We start from the raw sequence: 21,767 nt of genomic DNA, 5'->3' as shown, positions 1-21,767 counted from the left end.
GGCACAAGGGACTGCAGAGGGGAGATAGGAAATACAGTGAATCCCTGTTGCATGAGCAGGGTTCTACTTTCTACTTTAATACAACTCAATGATCCCAGAGCCTTCTGAAAATCCAGAAATTGTGCTTCACTTTGGGCACAAGCCTGGGCTTTTGCCTAAATTAACAGCATAATCAAAACCAGTTCTGGATCCATAGCTCGCTGCCTTACATTTATCTTCCAAAGAGTTTGTCACTTTTTGTACATGGAAATGTCTTTGGAAAGGCAATAGCCACAAAGTGGGTAAGCTGAGGAAAGTTACTTTTCATTGCCAGTGATGGAAAACCACGGGTGACATCTAGAGGAAGTTATGTGTAAATACAGTTTTATAGCTTGCACAAAAAGGTAGACTTACAAGAAGGTGTTTAATTATAGTCAAACAATTGTATAAATAGTCAGTGTTTTCCCTAGCACTAGTGCCCATTGTGCAGTTTAAAGTGAACCAATGCCAGAGCATTTTCCACTATTAAGAAGATTTTTCAAAAAACTTGAGTCCAATAGCTCTGAATTCTTGTCTGCTCCCACCATTGAGACTTTGGAGAAGCTCAGTATAAAACTCCACTGGGACCAAATGGAATTTGTTGAGTAATTACATTCACCTGTTGGAAATGAGATGTTAATGCAGATTGTGGAATACCTGAAAATGGCTTCTGGGCAGCAGTGCAGCACACCTCCCATTGCATTCTGCAGCCTCGTTGCTACACCATTGGGACTACCTGTTGTGCTGACAGGGCCTTGTCAGTGACAGAAAACTGCCCACCATGTATTTTTCAGACTTCTGTTTCAGCATTTTCTTAATTCCTCACTTTGGTCCATGGCCTGTGCCTTCTGGAATATGGTTGCCCTGTATCTATAATAAGCATGACTTGGGGAAACACCTAACCCCATGATGGGAAATTAGATCACTGACTATTCCTAACCTTGATCTTGTGGTAGCAAGCATGACTTGTCCCCTTAGCTAAGCAGGGTCCACCCTGGTTGCATATGAATGGGAGACTAGAAGTGTGAGCACTGTAAGATATTCCCCTTAGGGGATGGAGCTGCTCTGGGAAGAGCAGAAGGTTTCAAGTTCCCTCCCTGGCTCCTCCAAGATAGGGCTGAGAGAGATTCCTGCCTGCAGCCTTGGAGAAGCCGCTGCCAGTCTGTGGAGACAATACTGAACTAAATAGATCAATGGTCTAACTCAGTATATGGCAGCTTCCTATGAACCTATGGTTCCAGTGTTAGGCTACAGTTTTCAGAGCACCATTTCCCATCAGGCTTACCTGTTGCTTCTCTGGCCATCTGTTTGGCAGGGTTTGCACAGGCAGCAGAATGTGGGTGTGTCATTTCAGAGTACAGGTGAGGCATACCTCATCTGAATGTTTCTTCCATATAAAATGTCTAGAATGGGCCTCAAACATGGTTCTAAATTACCACAAATAGCAAATGAGGTAGCAGAACTCTGCTTCTGTTCCACTTCAGAATGCATATGAGGAGTAATGCAATGGAATGCTTCTCCACTAATAACAATAACAAAAATAATAAATCCAAAACATAGTAAATGAGCATGTCAGGCTAGATTACATCCCTTCTTCCTGACATCTAATCTTTTTCTATACAGGGACTATTTTTGTATGGAGGAGGATTCATTCATGTGAGGCCCAATCTACAATCTGTTATGGTATAGTCCAGACACAGGCCCTCACTCTGCACTTTGTGAGAATTAGGTCAAAAATGGCCAGACTCCATGTACAAGACTTGCATTCAACAGTTAGTGAAAAAAGAAGACAAGATCTTCCATCACTTAGGAACAGTTCACACCTGAAGTGGCTCCTATCTAATCTCAGAAGCACACGCTGTTGTGGCTGGGCTCACAGGTAGACTTGCAAGGCGTACTCCTTGAACCAATGTCTCCCCATGATTGGTTCATATGTGATTACCCTGATTCCAGTTTCTTGAATAACCACTTTTGTGGGAACTGGGATATCTGTGAGAATGCATCATTCATGAGCATGCACCAGTTCATGCAGACTGAACCCCACCAACCTTAATCCAGTAGTGACACCCAGACCATCACACCTGTGAGTCAGCTCCAAAAGAGTAGAAACTGTACATAACAGAATTCTCCCTTCTGCCCTGTTGAGGTTGCATGAGCCCTCTATTGTAGGGAACCTCATAACTATACAGTTTGAAGAGATTATATTCATAGTCAGCAGCACTGATATTTTGGCATTACTATAGATGTGATTTATTTTTATTAGTATTATTTTTACAAAAATACACTCCAATCTCTTCAGCTTTCTTCCCCCTTTGTGTATGTGTGTATTGACAGTGGAAAAGTCAGAATGTTTGAAGTCATTGGAGAAACTCTGGAACACGATTTCCCTTCCTGGTTTCGGAAAGTATTTAGACTCGCCTCAAATCCTGGAGTGATTCTACCCTTCATCCTGCTGATGGTGTATGTATAGCATCATTGTGGAGCTTTTCTGAGGGAATTCACTTCCCTGTTTGGGGGGGGGCGATTTTTGTGCTCGAGGGGGAGGATATGGTGATAGAGGGAGGGATGGGTTAACTTCTTTTCTTGGAATGCTCTCTAATTTCCCTGCAAGGCTTACCTGATGCACTAGAAGTAGGGAGAAATTATGTCAAGGAAGATGAATCAGTGTGTGTGTGTGTGTGTGTGTGTGTGTGAATGGTGGTGAAGGAGATTCAACTGCAAGCACTCTGTGGACATTATATCACATTTTTGTGTAGGATTCAATTAGGATTCAGTTAATTTGGATCAGCTATAGATAATGTAGTTCATTATTATAAATGTATTAAAATGTTTGCCTTAATCATGATATGGCATAGATTCTTGTCATTCATTCATTCATTTTTAAAACACCACCCCCAGGAGTTAGGAAGGCAATTTTAACCTCCCCAGGAGTTAGGAAGGCAAGTGTTTAAGTTTTGATATGTCTATAATAATTTTATAAGTATGAAATGCTGCTGTCTCATTGTTAGTTTAAGCTGTGTACTTTTAGTTGATTTATATATAGAAGGATTTTCTTAGTTTCTTTGGTTTTATTGGTTGAAGTAGAAGTTTGATTAGTTTCTCTTTTATATCTGTTTTATCTTTGTGCTGGTCGTCGACTGAAATAAAGATTTTTTTAAAAAAATTATTTATTTATTTATTTATTCTTTAGCTTGAGTATCTACTATCTCAATGCTACCTCGAAGGCCTACAAGGATATGAACTTGGAGCTTAAAAAGAAATTGCAAAATGTAAGGAAATTACAAAGATTGTGGGTTTTCCCCCTCTCATTAGTGATCATCCTTAATAATTATAATGGGATGCTTATTTTATTCTTCATGAACAGCAAGCTGATGAAAACAAAAGGAAGAACAAACAAAAAGCACAGGAAGCACGACAGGCTCTAGAAAAGGCACAGGAGACTTCCAAACAGGACCCTGCAAAAGCAAGTCAAGGTGAGGAAGGGTTTCAAAGCCATCACACTGACTGCAGTGTCCTTCATTTCATCACCCTGACCCGTTCTCTGCCCTTGCTGTGAGGGGTGTCACTTCCCCCCACCCCTGAGAAAAGCTATATTCCTCTAATAAGCAAGCCAGAAGGCAGAAATCCAGAGGTCCACCTTTGCCCACACTGCAGTTTCATTCCTGGAAAATGGCACCTGTAGAATTCCTGTCTGGGAAGCAGCCATTAAAGGCATGAAGGAAAAAGCCTGCAACAGTGCTTCTTAAATATCCATAAAAACATAACCAGATTGCAAAGAACCAAATTCTGAATCATGAAACCTGCATGGCACTTTGCATCTCATCCCTATACATATCAATAGCTGAGATGGGATGGGATGGGATGTGGTGACGTGAGTGCAAAAGCATGTTGTGCCAGATGTGTGGAGCAGCCTCTTCCTATCAGGCGCCTTGTCACTTGCAGTCCCACTCCAATGCCTTCACCCTATTCCGACAATACATCATACCCACATACAGGGGTTTGTACACATCTGCATGTGTCTGTGTGAATGGCTGTGCATTTTAAAAGGGAACAATAGAGAGTACAGATAGGGAAGGTACTGCTGTATATGTGTTGAACATAATGTGTGAATAACTGTACATGTGTACAGATCTATCTGTGCATATGCTGTACACAGACTGCATATGCATTGAATGTAACCTGTGATATGGCTGGTAATCAGGGATGTGCACAAAACCGGTTCACCTGGTTCAGTTCAAATTTGAACCGGGTTCGAACCCGGAGGGGGAGGTTCGGTTTTGGTTTTGCTCGAACCCCCCCGGTTCATTTTGAATTCAAACTGTTTCAAACTGAATTGAACCTCCAAAAGTGGTTAGGGGTAGTTGGCACCCATGGATGCCTACCACTCCCCAAAGTAATCGGACACTCGTACGATTTTTTAAAATGAATGTTTGAATATTTTCCTCATCAGATATAATGGGACTTGAACCAGACTATTATTCTCTATTGTGGAGCACCCATGGGTGCCAACTACCACCCAAACTCTGAAGCAATTGGACACTCCTATGATTTTTTATGAATATTTGAAATAATTTTAATTTTTCTCATAGGGTAAAATGGGACTTGAACGAGCCCATTTCCCCCAGTTGTGGAGCACCTAGGGGCACAAAAGTGGGGTGGGTGGTGCCTACCACCCACCAAACCCCAAGGCAATCAGACACTCCTCTGATTATTGGTGAATTTTAAAATTATGTTTGAATTTCTCATAGGGAATAATGAGGATTCCAGAAAATGTATCACTTCATGTCAGGGGGAAAGGGGTGGCCTAGAATGGAGTGTGGTGGGTGGTAGGTCCCAAGGGGGGCAAGGAAGCTACCAGAATTATTTCAAAGAAATTGGGCAAAGGGCTGATTTTTAAGTGATTTTTGAAGTTTACAAATCTTTAAGGTTTTTCTCCATAAGGAAGAATGGAGGTTTCAGCAGCCCCATAACTGCACTTAGGGGATGCTGGGGTGGCCCAGAGCGAGTGGTGGTGTTGTGCACATTGGGTGACAACTACCTTCATGGGTTGCTAACCCATGGGGTACAGGGTTTTGTTGTTTCTGAGGTGTCCTGAGTGTAGATTCTCTGGTAGCAAATGAGAGTGGATTAATGGTTTGTCATTGTCCGATTGCCTTGGGGTTTGGTGGGTGGTAGACACCCCTGGGTGCCTACCACCCACCCCACTTTTGTGCCTCTAGGTGCTCCACAGTAGGGGATAATGGGCTGGTTTGAGTCCTATTATACTCTATGAGAAAAATAATTAAATATATTTCAAAAATACATAAAAAATCATAGGAGTGCTTTGGGGGTTGGGTGGTAGGCACCCATGGGTGCCAACTACCACCCCACCCACTTTTGGAGGTTTGAACTGGTTCGAATTGGAACATACACACACACACACACACACAGAGTTGGGTTCAAATTCAAACCTGCATCTTGAACCTGATGGCTGGTTCGGATCGAATTCGAACCATCAAACCGAACCAGTTCAAATTCAAACTGGTTTGCACATCCCTACTGGTGATCAGTATGGTTATTACCAGTCATATCATCATGTTATATTCAATATTCTTATCATCACCATATCTAAGGCACAAAAGGTTTTATGCTGGTCAGAATAACTTTCCGTGGCCATGCTTTAAGCACTTTCATTTCATTTCATTTCATTTTAGGCATTTATATATCACTTTTAAGGCAGAACTCCCAAAGCCGTTTACATAAAAGCTTCAATTAAAAAAACCATACCTCAAGCCTCATATGCTGAGAATTTATGTTGAAAAGTATTTTTGTTTTGCAGATACATATTACTTTCCATTTAAAGGGGTTGCTATGGGGAGTCCCATGGCTCCTAGTATTGCCAATTTATATATGACACATCTAGAAATGGATATTATTTTAAATGGAGATGTAAATCCATACTATAAATATCTGCTGTATTATGGTCATTTCATTGACTAAATTTGTATTATTTCCAAATCGGATTGTCCACTCCAATTGTTTGTTGATTGGATTAACATTATAAATGAGCATATTCAATTTTCCAGTCACATGGAACCACACCATATATCCTTTTTGGATGTATGTATATACAAACAATCCAGTAAAATCATGACAAAGGGTTATCATAAACCCACATTTAGGAATTCTGTTCTACATTATGACAGTTTTCTTCCTAGATGCATTCAAGACAACACAACATTTGGCCAATTTTTAAGACTGTACATCTCTGAAAATATTTGGTCAACAAAGAGCTGCATTTGTATCTGCATTAATATAAATATAATATAATATTAATATTAGGAGGCTACCCCCAGCAAGTTATAGAAGTGGCTAAGAAACAATCTGATGAAGTTCCTAGATCTAAACTTTTTGAAAAGCAAAATGAGGACAAACCAAAGAGATCAAATCTATTGGTCTGTTAGGTTTGGTTCCAAAGCTTGGTCTATAAGACATATTATTTTTAAGTACTGACACTGAGTCCAAGATTACTCTTCCCCCTTGCATTGGATATCATCGTAAATACAGTTTAAAAGACCGGTTAGTTCATTTAGCTATATGCAGGACACAAGTCATTGTTTCCAGTTTGAGAGGACATTAGAAATGTGGACATTGTACATGTTGCCATGAATCTTTACAAATAAAAGAATTCATTTAATCCACCTGATGATAAGAAGATTATATTAAAAACTTTCAGCACTTGCCAATCCACTGGTGCTGTTTATGCAATTGTTTGTCCATGAGAACTCTTTAAATGTAGGTCAGACTAGTAGACTTTGAAGTATTCTCATTATAGAACATAAGAGTAAGATTAGAACTATGAATATGGAGGCTCACTTTATTGTTCATTTTATTAAATATAGACACCAGAAACAATAAATGTTTTGCTATAGAGAAAGTGACAGTCAATACAAGAAGAAATCAGGATTTCTCTTTAAAATTGACTTAAAGGGAAGCCTTCAGTTTATTTACTCTTAAGTCAATTTTAGGGGTGTGCAACCCGACTCGAATTGAGCTCGGCTCACAGGCTTACACTCAAGCCATACCGGTCCATACAGTGAAGCCAGTCTAAGCTCAAGTCGAGCCAGGCCCAGCATGAAGAGCTTGCTTGCGGGCTGGTTCAAGGAGCTTAAGAACACAAGAACAGCCCTGCTGGGTCAGGCCCAAGGCCCATCTAGTCCAGCATCCTGTTTCACACAGTAGCCCACCAGATGCCGCTGGAAGCCTACAGGCAGGGGTTGAGGGCATGCCCTCCCTCCTGCTGTTACTCCCCTGCAACTGGTACTCAGAGACATCCTGCCTTTGAGGCTGGAGGCGGCCTATAGCCCTTCGAGTAGTAGCCGATAATAGAGCTCTCCTCCATCAAGTTATCCAAACCCCTCTTACAGCCATCCAGGTTATTGGCTGTTACCACATCTTGTGGCAGAGAATTCCGCAAGCTGAATATGTGTTGTGTGAAAAAGTACTTCAGTTTGCTGGTCCTAAATTTCCTGGCAATCAATTTCATGGGATGCCCCTGGTTCTAGTGTTATGTGAGAGGGAGAAGAATTTCTCTCTATCCACTTTCTCCACACCATGCATGATTTTACAGACCTCTATCATATCTCCCCGCAGTCATCTTTTTTCTAAACTAAATAGCCCCAGGGGTTGTAGTCTTGCCTCACAAGAAAGGTGCTCCAGGCCCCTGATCATCTTGGTTGCTCTCTTTTGCACCTTTTCCAGTTCTACAGTGTCCTTTTTTAGATGTGGTGAACAGAATCGCAAAGAGTACTCCAGGTGTGGCCACACTATAGTTTTGTATACGGACATTATAATATTAGCAGTTTTATTTTCATTCCCCTTCCTAATGATCCTTAGCATAGAATTGGCCTTTTTCACAGCTGCCGCACATTGAGTTGACACGTTCAACGAGCTGCAGCCTTGTTTGGGAGGGAGACCACATCCCCCTCGTCTGACATCAGACGCAGGGTCAGGGGGCTGCAGCGGCAGCTGCACATGGGCTGCTGCCATCCTCCCTATGCTGCTGGACTCAGTTCTTTAGCCTCCATCCCTGAAAGGCCTGGTTCCTGAAGAGCTATATGCTCAATATCCTCTGCTGCAAAGTTGGATGCAAAGAACTCATTTAGCTTCTCTGCAACCTCCATATCCTCCCTTTCACTCTCTCATTGTCTAATGGTCCAACCGCCTCCCTGGCAGGTTTCCTGCATCTGATGTATTTAAAGAAGTTTTTGTTATCCCCCTTGACGCATTTAGCTAAATGTTCCTCAAACTCTCTTTTCGCTTCCCTTATTGTAACCTTGCATTTCTTTTGCCAGAGTTTGTGTTCCTTTCTGTTCCTTTCATTTTGACAAGCCTTCCAATTCCAGAAGGAAATCTTATTCCCTTTTATGGCTTCCTTGACATTACCAGTTAGCCATGCCGGCATCCTCCTGGGCTTAGTGGTATCTTTCCTCCTTTTGGGTATACAATCTAACTAGGCTTCTAGTATTGTGATTTTGAGTAAACTCCATGCATTCTGGAGCAAAGTGACTCTCCTGATTTTCCCTTTCAGCTTTCTTTTCACCATACTTCTCATTTGGGAGAAGTTTCCTCTTCTGAAATTCAAAGTGTCTGTGTTAGACTTCCTTGCTGATTCTCTCCCTGCATGTATGCTGAATTTGATCGCACTATGATCACTGTTCCTTAAAGCGTCGATGACACTGACATCACATACCAGGTCCTGGGTGCCACTCAGGATCAAGTCCAAGGTCGCCTTCTCTCTGGTTGGTTCCAAGAGCAACTGTTCTAGGGCCCAGTCATTCAGCATTTCCAGAAATTTGACATCTTTGTTATTACCTGACTGTGAATTTACCCAGTCTATGTGTGGGTAATTGAAATCACCCATTATTACTGCCCTGCCTCTCCTTGATGCCTCCCTGATTTCCTGCTGCAACTCCCAGTCACAGTCAGCGTTTTGATCTAGAGGGCAATCCAAGTCCCCAGTAGCACATTTCCTTTCAGGCCTTGTATTTTCACCCACAGGGTTTCTATAGAGGACTCCGGTCCACCTAGGTTTTCTACTTTGTAAGATTCTATCCCTTCTTTAACATACAGTGCTACTCCACCTCTAAGGCACCCCTCCCTGTCCTTTCTATAGAGTTTATATCCAGGGATAACAGTGTCCCACTGGTTCTCACTGTCCCACCATGTTATGCCCACTATATCTATTTCTGTGTTAGCAACCAAGCACTCCAGCTCACCCATCTTGACTCGGAGGCTTCTGGCATTGGCATATAAGCACCTATACGCTGAATCTCTTACCTGGTGTCTGCTATCTTTCTTTGGACTCTTTGACCAGCCTTCTGTCTGCTCTTTATGTGGTTCTGCTCTGTCCCCTTCTGTTTTATTTGAATCCTTTGCACCCTCGCACTTTAAAGAATGGCATTTGCCAAACCGGATACTGCCCAGCTCCCGTCGGCTATTCCACAGGTGTCATTTTAAAAGCTGTTCTGCAAACCTTTTGATTTTAAGTTCCAGCAGTCGGGTTCCATCTTGGTTCAAGTGCAGCCTGTCCCTTTTGTACAGGCCTTGCTTTCCCCAAAATGTGTCCCACTGCCTAACAAATCTAAACCCCTCCTCCCGGCACCAACGTGTCATCCACGCATTGAAACCCCCCAGCTCTGCCTGTCTCACTGTACTTACATGTGGAACAGGCAGCATTTCTGAGAGTGTTATCTTGGGGGTCCTGGACTTCAATACACTACCTATCAGCCTAAATTTGGCTTCCAGGACCTCCCAACTACATTTCCCCACATCGTTCGTGCCAGTGTGCACCATGACAGCTGTCTCCTCCCCAGTACTGCCTAAGAGCCTATCGAGATGCTGCGTGATGTCTGCAGCCTTCGCACAAGGCAGGCAAATCACCTCTCTATACCTCTAATGATCGAATCACCCACTACAAGGAGGCCCCCACCCCCCTGGAGGAGTATCCCCTGTGCGAGAGGACATGGGCTCATCTTCCACAGAAGGGGTCCCTTCTAAAGGAGCATTTCCCTCTTCCTCAGACCGATGTCCTCCTTCCCCGAGGTCTTCATTCTCCCTGACAGTAGAGGAGCTATCAGCCCTGGATGGGATGCCTCTTCCCCATCCCTGGAGTCTTGTCCGCATGCTTCTCTGTCACCCTGAGCTTCTCCAGATCCATCATCTTGGCCTCAAGGGAATGAATTTGTTCCCTGAGAGCCAGGAGCTCCTTGCACCAAGCACACACTCAAGACTTCTGCCCATGGAACAAATAGTCATACATGTGGCACTCTGAGCAATACACTGGAAAGTGCCCCCTCCCCTGCTGACCTTCTATCTTCATACTGGTTTTGTTGGCTGTTTACAGTATTTAGAGATAGTTTATTAGAAGGATAGGCCTCAGCTGTAATAGTCAGCTATTTAACTATCCAAACAGACGTTCTCAAGAATATGAGGGAGAGATCAGTAATTATATGAGGAAGGGATTTGTGTTACCTTCTTTTCTCCATCTCCACCGTGCTCCTTGTGATCACAGGGGCTTGCTCCAGGCTTCCCCACACACTTCCCGCCAACGTCCTGTTGCTATTCCTGTTGGATATGCTCTGTTTGCTATGCTCTCGGGCCTTCACCCCTTATGTAGAGAGTAGGTTTCAAACTGAGACACAGGATGTGGGTCAAAGGAATGTGGAGCCTCCCACAGCCCTAGCCGGCTCCACCCCCTCCAGGGAGGGAGAAACAAAAACACTGGCATTTGCTAGCCCTGGCAAATCACACACACACACACACACACACACACACACACACACACACAGACTTATCCCATTAAGAGAAACCAGCCCCTCAAAATCTTGCCTCCTCAGTAGTGGCCGGTGAGGGCGCTGGTGGAGGGGCGGCAAGAGGCACCTTTAAGATTCAAAGAATTGGTGCTTCCATCTGCTCTCGCTGCACCTGAACGCTAGCAGCATGCTGCCCAGCACCCCCTGCCACGGGATCACCTCCGCCACGCACCTTGCTGCGGGTAGGCATTTGGCTCCATGGAAGCCAGGTGAGTGGTGGAGGCAATCCCCTGTCGCAGGGGGTGCTGGGTAGCATGCTGCTAGCATTCAGGCACAGTGAGAGTGGAGGGAAGCACCAATTCTTTGACTCTTAAAGGTGCCTCTCGCCTCCCCTCAATTGGCGCCCTCACCAGCTGCTACTGCTCCTCTTGTTAGTTTGAAGGGGGGAAAGGCTAGATGTTGTTCTGTTTAGTAAAGCTTGCTCACCTCCTGAAGCTGCTTCTGCTCTTCCCAGAGTAGGCTTCAAACTGTAGGCTTCAAACTTCAAGCTTGAGGGGGTATCCAATACCTTCTCTTGTGTGGTTAAATTGGATCAGTTCAAGTTTGTGATTCCTGAGGATGTGAACCAACTGCTTGGAACTCTGCATCCTACCACCTGCTCTCTTGACCATTGTCTGATATGGCTTATATTATAAAGCAGGGAGATTATGGGAGATGGCCTGGTTGAGAATATAAATGCTTCTCTGAGGGAAGATAGGATGCCTCCTTTTTTAAAGGAGGCAATTATTAGAGCTCTGTTGAAGAAGCCTGCACTTGATCTCACAGAGTTAAGCAATTATAGACCCGTTTCCAGTCTCCCATGGTTGGCCAAGGTGATTGAGAAGGTGGTGGCTTCTTCACTCCAGGCAGTCTTGGATGAAACAGATTATCTAGAGCTATTTCAAACTGGTTTTCGGGGAGGCTTTAGTGGGGAGACTGCCTTGGTCGGCCTGATGGATGATCTCCAAAGGGGAATTGACAGAGGGAGAGTGACTCTATTGGTCCTTTTGGATCTCTTGGAGGCTTTCAGTACCATCAGTCATGGTATCCTTCTGGATTGCCTGAGGGCACTGGGTGTAGGGGACACTGATTTGCTGTGGTTCAGCTCATACCTCTCAGGCAAATTCCAGAAGGTGTTACTTGGAGAGTGTTGCTCTATGAAGAGAGAGCTTTGTATGGTGTTCCTGAGGGCTCCTTATGTCTCCATTGCTTTTTAACATCTGCATGAAACTGCTGGGAGAGACAGGGGATTTGGTGCAGGGTGTTATCAGTACTCTGATGACACCTAAATCTATTTCTCCATGTCAGTTTCATCAGGTGATGGCATAACTTCCCTGAATGCTTGCCTTGAGGCAGTAATGGGCTGGATGAGGAATAACAAACTGAGACTGAATCCAAACAAGGGAGGTGCTTATTGTAGGAAGTTGCAGTTTGAGAAATGGGATAGATCTGCCAGTTCTGGATGGGGTTACACTCCTCTGGAAGGAACAGTTCCACAGTTTGGGAGTACTTCTGGACCCAACCCTCTCTCTGGTACCTCAGGTGGAGGCGGTGGCCACAGGTTCTTTCTATCACAAGTGCTTTCTATTAATTGTAAACCACCCAGAGATGAAAATTTTGGGTGGTATAGAAATATTTTAAATAGATAAATAAAAATCAGCTTTGACTGGTTTGCCAACTGAGCCCTTTCCTGGAAGTGAGTGATCTTAAGACAGTGGTGATCTTGCTAACCTCCAGACATGACTCCTGGGGAGATTTGCTAACAGGAGTTTGCAAACAGATAATGAAGGAGTTTTGCAGGAGTTTAGTCCGAGATTGGTGGGAAAAGCTGTGGGGAGTTAAGGTGTGAAGGTGAACATGTTTTGGATAAACGAGAAGGGGACAGTGTAGAGTCAGGAGTTGAGCAGAAGGCACAGGACAGCTTGCCAAATAAGTCAAATGATGGTAAGGGGGATAGATGAGGGACCCAGTGTATAGGTGTCTGTATACCAGTGCCAGAATCCTCCGAGCCAAGATGGGTGAGATGGAATACTTAGTTACTAATGAAAACATAGATATAGTGGGTGTAACAGAAACCTGGTGGAATGGTGAGAACCAGTGGGACACGATTATTCATGGATATAAACTCTATAGAAGGGACATGGAGAGGAGGGTTGGGGGAGGAGTGGCGCTATATATCAAAGAAGGGATAGATTCCAATAAGCTAGAAAACCTAGGTGGACCAGAGTCCTCCACACAATCATTATGGGTAACATTACGAGGACTGAAAGGAAATGTGTTACTAGGGACATGCTATTGCCCTCTGGATCAAAGTGCTGAGAGTGACCTGGAGTTGGAGAAACAAATAAGCGAGGCGTCAAAGAGAGACAGAGCAGTAATAATGGGTGACTTCAACTACCCACGCATAGACTGGGTAAATTCACATTCAGATTATCTATCTATCTATTTCTATAATGCCCAAAACTTACATCTCTGGGCGGTTTACAACAATAGCAATAGCAGTAGCAATAGTACTTACATTTATATACCGCTCTATAGCCGGAGCTCTCTAAGCGGTTTACAATGATTTAGCATATTGCCCCCAACATTCTGGGTACTCATTTTACCGACCTCGGAAGGATGGAAGGCTGAGTCAAAGCAAAACAACAGAAAAAAGTTAAAACCTTAGTTAAAATAAATGACCACAGAAGGATTAAAACATTAGTTTAAAACAAAATAAATGATACAGAAAAGGTTAAAACATCACAACAGTTTAAAATTTTACAACAGTATTTTTCTAACTCAGGTCTTGTAATGACAGAGAGTCCACATTTCTAGATGTGCTAAATGACTGTGCCTTAGAACAGTTAGTCACGGAACCAATGAGAGAGATGGCGACTTTGGATTTAATCCTGTGTGGTGCCCAGGACCTGCTGCAAGATGTCAGAGTTGCAGGACCATTGGGTAGCAGTGTCCCAATTCAGCATATATGCAAGTGGAGAATTGTCAAGGAAGTCCAACACAGATGCGTTGGACTTCAGAAGAGGAAACTCCTAAAAAATGAGGGGACTAGTAAGAAGGAAGTTGAAAGGGAAAATCAGGAGGGTCAAATCACTCCAGAAAGCATAGAACTTATTTAAAACCACAATACTAGAAGCACAGTCAGAATGTATACCAAGGAGGAGGAAAAGTACCACCAAGTTCAGGAGGATGCCAGCATAGCTAACAAGTAGAGTCAGGGAGGCTATAAAAGGAAAGAAGACTTCCTTCAGAAAATGGAAGTCCTGCCCAAATGAAGAGAACAGGAAGGAACAAAACTCTGGCAAAAGAAATGCAAGGACACAATAAGGGATGCAAAGAGAGAGTTTGAGGAGCATATAGCTAGAAGTGTCAAGGGGAATAATAAAAACTTCTTTAAATATATCAGAAGTAGAAAACCTGCCAGGGAGGCGGTTGGACCCTTAGATGATGATGGTGTGAAAGGGATTATTAAGGAGGATAAGGAGATTGCAGAGAAGCTGAATGAGTTCTTTGCATCTGTCTTCACGGCAGAGGCTACTGACCAGAGGATACTCCTCTCCATAATGGAATTTTTCAGGTTTAGCAGTTGAGGAACTGGGCAAATTTGAGGTGACAAGGGAAGATGTTCTAAAATGTATTGAAAAGCTAAAAATTAACAAATCACCAGGGCCAGATGGCATCCACCCAGGAGTACTGAAGGAACTCAAATGTGAAATTGTCGGTCTCCTAGCAAAAATATATAACTTGTCCCTACAATCAGGCTCTGTACCAGTGTGTACCAGTAGCTCTGTACCAGTAGCCAGTGTGACTCCAGTTCTCAAGAAGGGGTCCAGGGGGGATCCTGGAAATTACAGGCCAGTCAGCTTAACTTTGGTGCTGGGTAAATTGATGGAAAGCATACTTAAGGACAAAATTGTTAAGCATATAGAAGAACAGGCCTTGTTGAAGGAGAACCAGCATGGCTTATGCAAGGGAAAGTCTTACCTCACTAACCTTTTGGAGTTCTTCGATAGTGTCAACAGGCATGTAGATAAAGGTGATCTGGTTGACATAATATACTTGGACTTCCCAAAAGCTTTTGCTAAAGTTCCCCACCAAAGGCTCTTGAGTAAACTTAGCAGTCATGGAATAAGGGGACAGGTTCATGTGTAGATCAGTAACTGATTGACGGACAGGAAACAGAGAGTAGGAATAAATGGACAGTTTTAACAATGGAGGGAGGGAGGGAGGAAGTGAGGTCCCCCAAGGATCAGTACTGGGACCAGTGCTCTTTAATTTGTTAATAAACGATCTAGAAGTTGGGGTGACCAACGAAGTGGCTAAATTTGCAGATGACACTAGACTATTTAGGGCAGTGAAATTCACAACGGATTGTGAGGAACTCCAGAAAGATCTCTCCAAACTGTGGGTGTGGGCGACAAAATGGCAAATGCAGTTCAATGTAAGCAAGTGTAAAGTGGTGCACATTGGGGCAAAAAACCCCAATTTCACATATACACTGATGGGATCTGAGCTGTCAGTGACTGACCAGGAGAGAGATCTTGGGGTCATGGTGGACAGCTCATTGAAGTGTCATCTCTGTGTGGAGGAGTAAGGTTCCTGAACCATCTAGGAAGGTCCAGTTGTGGTTGCCACCGATTTGGTTGTGGAGACGCAAAACCTAGCCTTTTTTAGAGTTGCCCCAGGGACTCTGGAACATGCTTTCTAATGAAATTAGAGTTTTCTCTTCTCAGAATGTTTTTAAGAAGGATCTGAAAACATAGCTGTTTAGCTAGGCTTTTAGTGTATAGTGTTAAAGCTTCACGTTTTAGAGTTTTTATTTATATTTTTAAATTGCTTTAATCATGTTAATGTTCTAATGGTTTTTAGATTGTGAGCCACCCAGGTACCTTTTTGTATGAGGTGGTATAGAAATGTGATAGACAGACAGACAGAAACAATTTGGTGAGATATTTACAATATTCGATGAGATGATTATACAAGTTTGGCTTTAAATGTTATATACTGATAAGAGGAACAGTCTAGACAAGTCTGATTGATAAGAACTTTTAAAAGGATTGTGTAGACATTTATAGTCAGTGAAGGAACTCATATCATGAGTTACCTATGGGGAAGAACTTCTTTTTAGATTTAGTCACTTTGAAATAGTGTTTTATCTTATGGAATATTGATTGGTGTTTGTCACTCATTCACAAGATGTTCTGTAGGAATTCCAAGAATTTTTAGACATGTTAATCATATGATTGAATATTAGCCATTTAGGGACATTTAACATTCTTTGAGTATTGGATTTAATAAAGGAGTATGGAGAAATTTTGTCTGTTCTATAAATAGGATATCATGAAGTTAGTACTAATTTGATGTATATGGGTGGAAATATGTATATTTTATAGGAATTGTTGCATCATAAGAGAAGATTTGAAGTTCCTTATGAAGAGGATTTATTCCATTTCTTCAAAAGTTTTTCCCAACATGATTCTGAAGTCACAATGAAGATATGGTTGATGTTCATGGGAGATAATACAAACTCATAGATGAACACTTGATAAAACAGCTTATCACCAGGTTGCTGTCATCTTAACATATATCATGGACTACATAGTTCTTTTTTGATTGGATGTTGTTTAGTGTTTGATTCTATAATGTGCAATACAGTCAAAGTTTACATATTTCATTTCTCATGTGTGGTTTTTCCCCCCATTTATTGTATCATTGGATCTGTTGGGTTGCAATTTGCATTCTTTGTTTCAGATCCATTTACACTAATTGTGTGGTACAGGTGTTTGTATACATCTGTATGTGTCTTTGTGAATGACTGTTCATGTGTACATTTTGAAAAGGAAATAGGAGGTTCCTCAAATGCAGGGTACCGATAGGAAACATACGTCTGTATATGTGTTGAACATGTGTCTTTCTAACTGCACAAGTGTGCAGATCTGTTTGTACATATGCTGTACACAGACTACATAAGCACTGAACATAACCTGTGATATGGCTGATGAGCGATATGGCTATCATCAGCCATCTCACATGTCATATTTAATATTCTTATCACCATATCTAAGGCACAAAAGATGGTAAGTGTAGCTGGTTTTGTGCTGGGCAAGATACCTTTTAGGTGCCATGCTTTAAGAAAATTTATGTTGAAAAGTGGCATTGGGGGTGTAGGAAGGTTGGCAACAACCCTGGGATAGGATGTGAGGGTGGGCACGGCACACACACACACACCCCGCCAGTGTTGGCCAGACAGACAGCCTGACCCCCTCTCCAGCAGCTAAGGGCAAGTGCTTTCTTTGCTGACTGGTTGCTTCCTTCCTCTCTCTGGCTCATGAGTGACTCTTGAAATGAGTCCTTTATTCATTTATTTTATTATGATATTTATAGACTACTTTTCAACTCATTAAATTTTCAATATAATTTTTTAATTATTATATTTATAGACTACTTTTTTCATGTAAAGCGGGTTTACATGGGGATAGGAATAGGATGGTTTCCAGTCCCAATAGGGCTCAGCATCTCAAAGGAAGCACAAGAGAGCACAAGGAAGCACCAGCATCCACTGGGCCATTCCCAGATGGTGCTTTTACTTTGCTTCACCCCAGGAAGGGCAGGTGTGCATTCACACATTGGGCGGATTTTCGTTGAAGTCCGTGAGAGATATGGGGGAGCACTCCATAAACGATTTGGGTTTCCCCCTGCACCTTGGAGCTTAGCCCACATTATCTCTGTGCTAAGAAGTTACACTTTTTATGGCAGCTTTTGGGGATACTTTGATATATTTGATATACACAGACGTTTCTTCTGAGATTTATGGAGGGACCATGATGATAGAGCGCCTTTTCTTAAGGCTTCACCTTTCTCAATCTTTTTTAAAACATTTGCTTGGTGATCTTGTGGACATGGTTTTATCACTCCCACTGGTGTGGGTGCATAGATAGATGTTCTACAAGATCACCAAGCAAATGCCGCCCCGCCCCTTGAGAAAAATGAATGAACCCTGCACAGATTTGATCAGTCGAGAAGTCCCCTTTCTGCAAAGCTGAAACAAAAAGAAGAAGAAGGAACTGATCTCCAGAAGGGATCAAAGAGAGACCCAGGAGCAAGCAGTATGAATGGGGCATGGGAAAAATTCAGCAGGCACCAAGAGGAACTCTATTAAAGCAGCCCTATGTGAATGGCCCCCAGGTTTCTTCAAATTATTTTTATTGCAGCTAATATATGACCTCATAACTCACTCTGCTTCACTTAATCCTACGATTAAGCCCATTGTTTGGGGGGGCGGGGGAAACCCCCAGAAAGATGTTGTCAGACTGAATAGGGCTAATTGCTGCTAAATACAAGAGAGCCCACACTTTAAAAGGTGTCTCATTGCCTAGTTAGCAGGGGTCAGTACACTTGCTCATCTTCAGAAGGTGTTCACATAAGTGCATTGTTAACCAGGTTGCTCTACCATAGCCTATTAGGGTTGCCTTCTGCTGGCTGCAAGCAGTCTAATGATCTTTTATTTAATTATTTAAAGCAGTCTAATTATCATATTAATAATTGTTAATTGTTTAAGCTAGTCTAATGATCTCTTTTGTTGCCACAGTCAGTTTTTAAGTTCAGCCTGTTGTTTCGGCAATGGGAAATGGGATATTTGCATACCTTTCAATGGTTTGGGTTGTATGCAAGCCACCTTTTGGGAGGCCAAGGAAGGCTATGAAAGAAGTGCTGGCAAGAGAACACCACAAGCAATCAGATTGTTTCTAATAAAAGAAAGAAATACATTTTGTCAATCCACCTTCAGATCTCTGCTTCACTGAAATCCGGTCCTTCTTTCAAGGAGTTCAGGGTAGCTTTTAACCTTGCAAGATAGGACAGGCCAAGAGATACTGACTGGCCCAAGCTTAGACCAGTGAGCTTTCTGGCTGCATTGAGCTTTGAAGCCAGGCTCAACACTCTAACCACTATACCACACTGGCTCTCATGTTCAGAATGAAACCCTGAATACCCTTGATGCTCTGTTGTAGTGTAAATGCAGTCAGCCTTTGCTGCTGCCAAATGTGTACAAAATGTACACCAGCATGCCAAGTTTCAATTAGGAATTCACATTCTGAGTGTGGGTGTTTAAAATTCCTGTTTACCAAAATGTGTTTCAGAGAAAGAAAAAGGAGATAATCCATCCAAGAAAAAGCAGGAAGAAAAGCCCCCTCCAGGCGGGGTTGCAAACGGAAGCTGTCCCCCCGCTGGCAGAGGCGGCAGCGGCAGCGCTGTCCCTCCCCCGCAGATAGCAGTGACTCGGCCACCTGCACCGAGGGGCTATGACATGAATGGGCACCTTCCAGGAAATCCACGCTTTGGAGGTCCCGCTCTGCAAAGGCTGCCGGGACCACCTCCCAGTTACTGAGAAGAAAAATTCCCTGGCTTCTCTGCAAGACAAGCCTTCTGTCATGTTATGTGATATTGCACTTCAAATAATTGAAAAGGATAGATGGCTACAGTGAGGATTTGCACTGGCACTAGGAGATTCAGGGCTTGAACCAGGTGAGGTGGCTGGGCCTGAGCTTACGGAGCCAGTGTGGGATTAGACCTGTTGGGACTCAGAGGTTCTTGGTGTCTAGTAGGAAATGGGGATCTGCTTCATGGATTGGCCAGCAGCATGCCTCTGATCAAGCTAGAGATCAAAGGCAGCCTGGCTTTTGAATCTCACTTAGTCAGCAGAATGAGAATGCAGACTGGTTCCCAGGTTCTCTCTTTGAGACCTCTGTGCTCCACTTCCAGGCTCTCTCTCAATCCATTCTCAGAGGTGCAGCTAAGTAATTTTGGAGCTGGGACCTAAAGGCCTTTTCTCCCCCCCTTCCCTGCAAGATTAAATATCATCCCCCTACTCACACCGTGACAAATGCAGTATTTTTAACACATGGGTTCTTGAGGGCCCAAACAGCAACTGAACTCACAAGGATATAATGATGTAAAGTGACTCTTGATGCAGATTTGCATTAGCAAAAACATTTTAACATGTAATTTAACATATCCCACATAGTCCTTCCTCCACCCACCCACCCAGCATCATGCTCTATTGAACTTTTGCGTAACACATGAGAGAGTCCAGTGATACTGGGAGACTCTTTTTTTCTAAGGGCACCCAGGCAGCAGCACAATCCAACACAGGGCATACCCAGCAGGGTTTAGTCTACATGCTTCTTCAAACGGCAAATTAAGCCAGTACAGCACCACCACCACCACCCCGGCCACCATTCCCAACCTGGGAGCATCTCCCAAAATGCTCATGGGGGTGGGGGCAGCGAAGGGGGTCTGAGAATGAGCAGAGGACTTAAAGGAAGAGACAAAGAGGAGAAAGGAAAGGAAAAGAGGAGGAGAAGAAAAAGGTGCCTGGGAAAAATCGAAGGAGATTTATTTCCCTTCCCAAACTATAGTTGAGGACTGAGACAATTGTTTCACATCTGTTTCTATGACTCTGTTCCTTATTAAATCCCCATATTTCCAAATGCCCATAAACCTAGTTCCTATACTGCACATTCCCACCCCCCACTACTGCAGGAAAATGTGTAAAATTATTTTGTTTCGTCACCAGCCATTTCACAGCTTTATGTTTTTGATGGGGGGAGGGGTTTGAGGGGGGGGGAAGCTGGGACTGAGTGCAAGCCATCTTGCCCCCTCCCCACAAACTACCAGAAAACAGATGATAAAAGTTGAAGCACCAGATTGCTCTCGGAGTCCCAGCACTCTCCGCGCACCCCCCCCCCCCGTGACTCTCTCTCACCCACTTCAAGACCCCAATCCACATTGTAACATAAGAACTCAGTACTGCTTCCTGGGACACCAGTTGGCTTGGTGCACACAACACTCACTTCACCTGTTGTGCTCTCTGTCCTTGGTGGAGTGTGTGTGTGTGTGTGTGTGTGTGTGACACAAGCAAACCAGACAGGCACGTGCTAGTCGGCTTGTTGCAGGTGTGCCTGCTTGGCCACTGCTGCTGCTGCTTTCCCCCCTCCACACGTGGTTGCCCCTGCCTGCCCTGTGGTCACTGGAGCTGGTGCTGATAGGCCTGGGCCAGGAGCTCCAGCCAGAGCCTTTGAGCAGGAGAGTCAGTGCCTGCCTGCCTCTCCCTCACCTGCTCTGGGGGCTCCCGGCCTCACCGTAGGTCCTGCTACCTCGCAGCTTGCGTGGTTCATGCTGGTTGCTCGATCATGCTCAACGCTGTCACGTTGCACATGCACTTGCTGATGTGGCCGGGCAGAGTCGGCTGTTGGCTTGGCAGGCTGCTCATCCGGCCCCACCGCTACTGCGGCGCCCGGGAGAAGATTGGGCCAGCCACAGGCTCACACAGTTGCACTCAGCTGCCGGGCACAGGATCGGCAGCGGTGCAGTGCAGCCACCCAGGACCAAATAGAGGTTATTTGGGGGTGCCAGGCACTGCAGACGACCGGACGTCCGCCCTGAAGTCTGGGAGGAATAGCGCTTCTGTCCATGCTTGCTTCTCTGTGATCTAGCTGTCCCCTCCAAGTCTCATATAATGTCTCCAGATTCTGCTTAGCTCCTGTGTTTCTGAGCAGGGGGAATGCAATCACTCATAACTCAGGTTAGATCCATTTCCAGGCCTGAGTCTCAGGAGAAGTGGCCTATGGTCCAGCTGGGCTTGGACATCCCTATACATAAGTAGTGCACATACAAGCTCTTTCTGTGCATGACAGTTGTAGCTGTGGGGTTTTGCCTTCTAATATCGACTCTACTACAGGACTGCCAGCTCTTCTTGTTTTCCAGTCATCTCCTGGCTTTAATCATCTTCCAAATACCCAAAATCATGAGAGATCAGAAGAATTATTAAGAAATATTATGCACTTGTGGTTGAAAATATAATTTTGGCACATTGCAAAGGTATAGAAATGAAAAGACAAAAGTCAAAGCAGCGATGTA

The 21,767-nt window shown here is 43.8% G+C and overlaps 1 protein-coding gene across 3 annotated transcripts in view; it reads left to right on the top strand.

The window, feature by feature from the left end:
- The window catches only part of TMC1 (transmembrane channel like 1), a 108,351-nt gene extending 87,928 nt beyond the window's left edge, over positions 1-20,423 (top strand). Inside the window, exons 17-20 of one of the 3 annotated variants that reach the window (XM_053302876.1) lie at positions 2,353-2,478; positions 3,209-3,287; positions 3,383-3,491; positions 18,989-20,423. In XM_053302876.1, the coding sequence (XP_053158851.1) occupies positions 2,353-2,478; positions 3,209-3,287; positions 3,383-3,491; positions 18,989-19,236 (562 nt within the window). In that variant the 3' untranslated portion in view covers positions 19,237-20,423. Of the gene's footprint in view, positions 1-2,317; positions 2,479-3,208; positions 3,288-3,382; positions 3,492-16,243; positions 16,520-18,988 lie in introns of those variants that run through there. The other 2 variants (XM_053302877.1, XR_008317702.1) reach the window with 2 other exon arrangements.
- Positions 20,424-21,767: the final 1,344 nt, after the last annotated feature.

The sequence above is a fragment of the Hemicordylus capensis genome, chromosome 2 (genome assembly GCF_027244095.1).
Source record: "Hemicordylus capensis ecotype Gifberg chromosome 2, rHemCap1.1.pri, whole genome shotgun sequence".
NCBI classification, from domain to species: Eukaryota; Metazoa; Chordata; class Lepidosauria; order Squamata; family Cordylidae; genus Hemicordylus; species Hemicordylus capensis.
The sequence above is the reverse complement of the archived record's forward strand: the minus strand, read 5'-3'. Positions and strand labels throughout refer to the sequence as shown.